The sequence below is a fragment of the Felis catus genome, chromosome D1 (assembly GCF_018350175.1).
Source record: "Felis catus isolate Fca126 chromosome D1, F.catus_Fca126_mat1.0, whole genome shotgun sequence".
NCBI classification, from domain to species: Eukaryota; Metazoa; Chordata; class Mammalia; order Carnivora; family Felidae; genus Felis; species Felis catus.
The window spans coordinates 101,752,238-101,755,292 of record NC_058377.1 but is presented as its reverse complement, the minus strand read 5'-3'; the positions used below and the strand labels follow the sequence as shown (position 1 = coordinate 101,755,292).

The window sequence follows — 3,055 nt, the reverse complement described above, 5'->3', positions numbered from 1 at the left end:
GTTCCATTCATTCTTAATTAAATGGCATCTTACTGCATTTCATCCTGAGTCATTAGCCATTACAGGCACCATTACTGGCAGAAAGCATGGGGAAGAAATGTGGAAAAAAATAAAGACAAAATTCTAGGCATTAGAAGCTATTTACATTCTTCAAAGTCAGCAGATTAAAATTAAATGCCTCTGGAAGAAGACCTTCAAGAGAAGGCACTAAAATTCTGTGTGAGTTTTCAATATATACAAGACACATGCTCCATCACATCATTCTAGCATTTGTTGCTGTGTTAAAAACAAAACAAAACAAAAACAAAACAGGAGAGTTACAAGAATATTGTATGCACAGAGAAAAAATGTGGGAACAAAGTATGAAGTCATGGGCAATCCACTGAGTCTTCTTATCTATCAGGCCCATCATCTATAAAATGGAAATTAATTCCCTGCTGATGACATAAAAAATCAACAAATAACAGTAATAATTACTACCACTTTCCTAAAGATGTGCAATACAGTCTTCACTTTACATTCATGAATCACATGAATACAGTGGCAAAGCCTCAACAAGTTGTTACTATGAGCAGAAACTATAGCAGGTGTACAAAGCCTTTCTCAAACATCTACTTCAAGCATGCAGGTGTCATTAGGGAGTGCTATGGTTACATATCACCAGAAAAATACCCTTTATACCATTTTTATTAAAATATGAAAGGTAAACTTACAAAGAATTGACAGTTCTCAACATCTCGTAAAAGGAAAACAGAGATACTGTTAGGTGTTTTGGTTAACATTTTTCCACTTATTTCATATATAACAAAGCATATCTCATTTTCCACTATAAAATATATTTTCTAAAGCTTTGGAGTTCTCTAAGCCACTCATTGCACTTTAAAGCTCATCATTTTAGTCCTGTGAATTGAGAAATAAAAACATTGAATGAGAACATTGTGACTTGCAGCTGCTGTGTGACTTCTCAATGACACACAGTAATAAAAAGTGAATCTCAACATAAAAGTAGGACTCCCATCACCCAGCCCATGCTCCTGCATCTTGTGTCTATATCACCTCTCAATCTGTAGTGCAAATGGCATCTAGTTTACCTACTCAGAAGAAGATTCTTCTTCTCAAACGTCCTTCTGAATGAATCCTTGACCTCTCTGTTTCTCAGGCTGTAGATAAGGGGGTTCAACATGGGGATCACGGCTGTGTAGAACACAGAAACCACTTTATTGATGTCCAGCGAGAAACTAGAACTGGGGCGTACGTAGATAAAGAAGAGTGTCCCATACAGGATGGAGACAGCAGTCAGGTGTGAAGAGCAGGTGGAGAAGGCTTTGCGCCTCCCCTCAGCAGAGCGGATCCTCAAGATAGTGACCACGATGTAAATGTAGGAAACCAGGATGATCACACCACTGAGCACTCCTAGAGCTCCAGCCAAGATGAAAAGTAAAACCTGATTGACCTGGGTGTCTGCACATGCCAGGGAGAGAACAGGAAGAAGGTCACAGAAGAAGTGATTGATGGTATTTGGACCACAGTAAGGCAGGCGAAAGGTGAACGTCGTGTGGATCATGGTGCTCATAAGACCCATGGTATAAGGCCCTACCACCAGCTGCATGCAGATTCGCCGGGACATAATGAGTGTATACAACAAGGGCTTACAGATGGCCATATACCTGTCATAAGCCATGGAGGCCAACAGGAAACACTCTGTCACTACAAACTGACCAAAAAACCAGATCTGGGCAGCACAACCCAAGAAAGAGATTACTTTTTTTTTCACAAAGATGTCTGTCAACATCTTGGGACCAATGACAGAAGAGGAGCAGACATCCACAAAGGACAAGTGGCTGAGAAAAAAGTACATGGGAGTGTGGAGCCGGGAATCCATCCAAATGAGGGTGATCATCCCCACATTTCCCAGAAGAGTGACCAGATAAGCCAAGAGAAACATCACAAACAGAACAACCTGGTGCTGGAAGTAATTTGTTAAGCCCACAAATAAAAACTCAGTGACCAAAGTTTGATTCCTAAATTCCATTTCTCTGATTTAATCTGTAATGAGAGAAAGATTTTTCATTACAATTAATTTATAATTAAATTGTTTTTAAAAATGAATTTAACTTCTTTGGGGCACCTGGGTAGCTGGTAGTTGGCTAAGTAGTTGGCTAAGTAGTTGGCTAAGTGTCTGACTCTTAATTTTGGCTCAGGTCATGATTTCATGGTGCTTGGATTTGAGCACCTAGTCAGGCTCCAAGCTGACAGCATGGACCCTCCTGGGACTCCCTCCCTCGCCTCTCTCTTGGCCCCTCCCTCACTCTTGGGCATGCACCCTCTCTCTCAAAATAAATAAATCAATGTAAAAAAAAATGAATTTAACTTCCAACATTTTTCAAGTTCATAGGGTAGACTGAGAGATCACACTCTTGACTTCTACCTCCAAATGGCCATCCTCAGTATTTGCTATCTGTGTGATACTAAACACTGAACCTCTCTCAGCACTTCAGTTTATTCCCGATCACAAGATTTTTGAAGAAAATCACAGAAGTTTAGACCCAGATGTGACCTTTGGTGACCTTCTAAAGCAAGTCCTCTAACTGTGCCAGATCCCATTTTTTAAAATTCCTACATTGCACAGAGTATCCTTTAAGAAACATCTTCTAGACAAAAAGCATTATGTGAATTTTTCTGAACTCAGGCAAATACCTTATCTACCCTAACTGTAGGTTCAGGGTATTAGAAATGTAACTTCTTTGCCGATTCCTTTAGACTCTAGATAAACAGTCAGTTGTGGTGTGGAAAAGACAGACTTGTGATTCCAAAAAGGAGGGCAAGCTCATACCTGGGAGGATGGATTTGACCAGGGATTAAAATCTTCCACAGGATCTCCTTGGTGACACCTTACAAACAGCTACATTCCTCCAGTCATTGGTGGATGTACCCATTAATGTCATCAAAGTCCATCAAATTTGTTAGTTCATCAAAGAATAAACTAGTTCTTAAATACTGAGTAAGTGTTGTAACCAATTAAGTACTAATAGGAGCTGGGGAAAAAAATCAATAA

The 3,055-nt window shown here is 39.7% G+C and overlaps 1 protein-coding gene across 1 annotated transcript; it reads right to left on the bottom strand.

Moving 5' to 3' along the window:
* Positions 1 to 958: 958 nt before the first annotated feature.
* On the bottom strand, positions 959 to 2,136 carry LOC105259999 (olfactory receptor 1002-like). The gene has a single exon (XM_011286870.4). It carries the CDS (start codon positions 2,030 to 2,032, stop codon positions 1,088 to 1,090), a length of 945 nt encoding a protein of 314 aa, XP_011285172.1. The 5' UTR covers positions 2,033 to 2,136; the 3' UTR covers positions 959 to 1,087.
* Positions 2,137 to 3,055: the final 919 nt, after the last annotated feature.

Coding starts and splice junctions, on each gene's coding strand:
- LOC105259999 (XM_011286870.4), bottom strand. CDS start 2,032: ATGGAATTTAGGAATCAAACTTTGGTCACTGAGTTTTTATTTGTGGGC.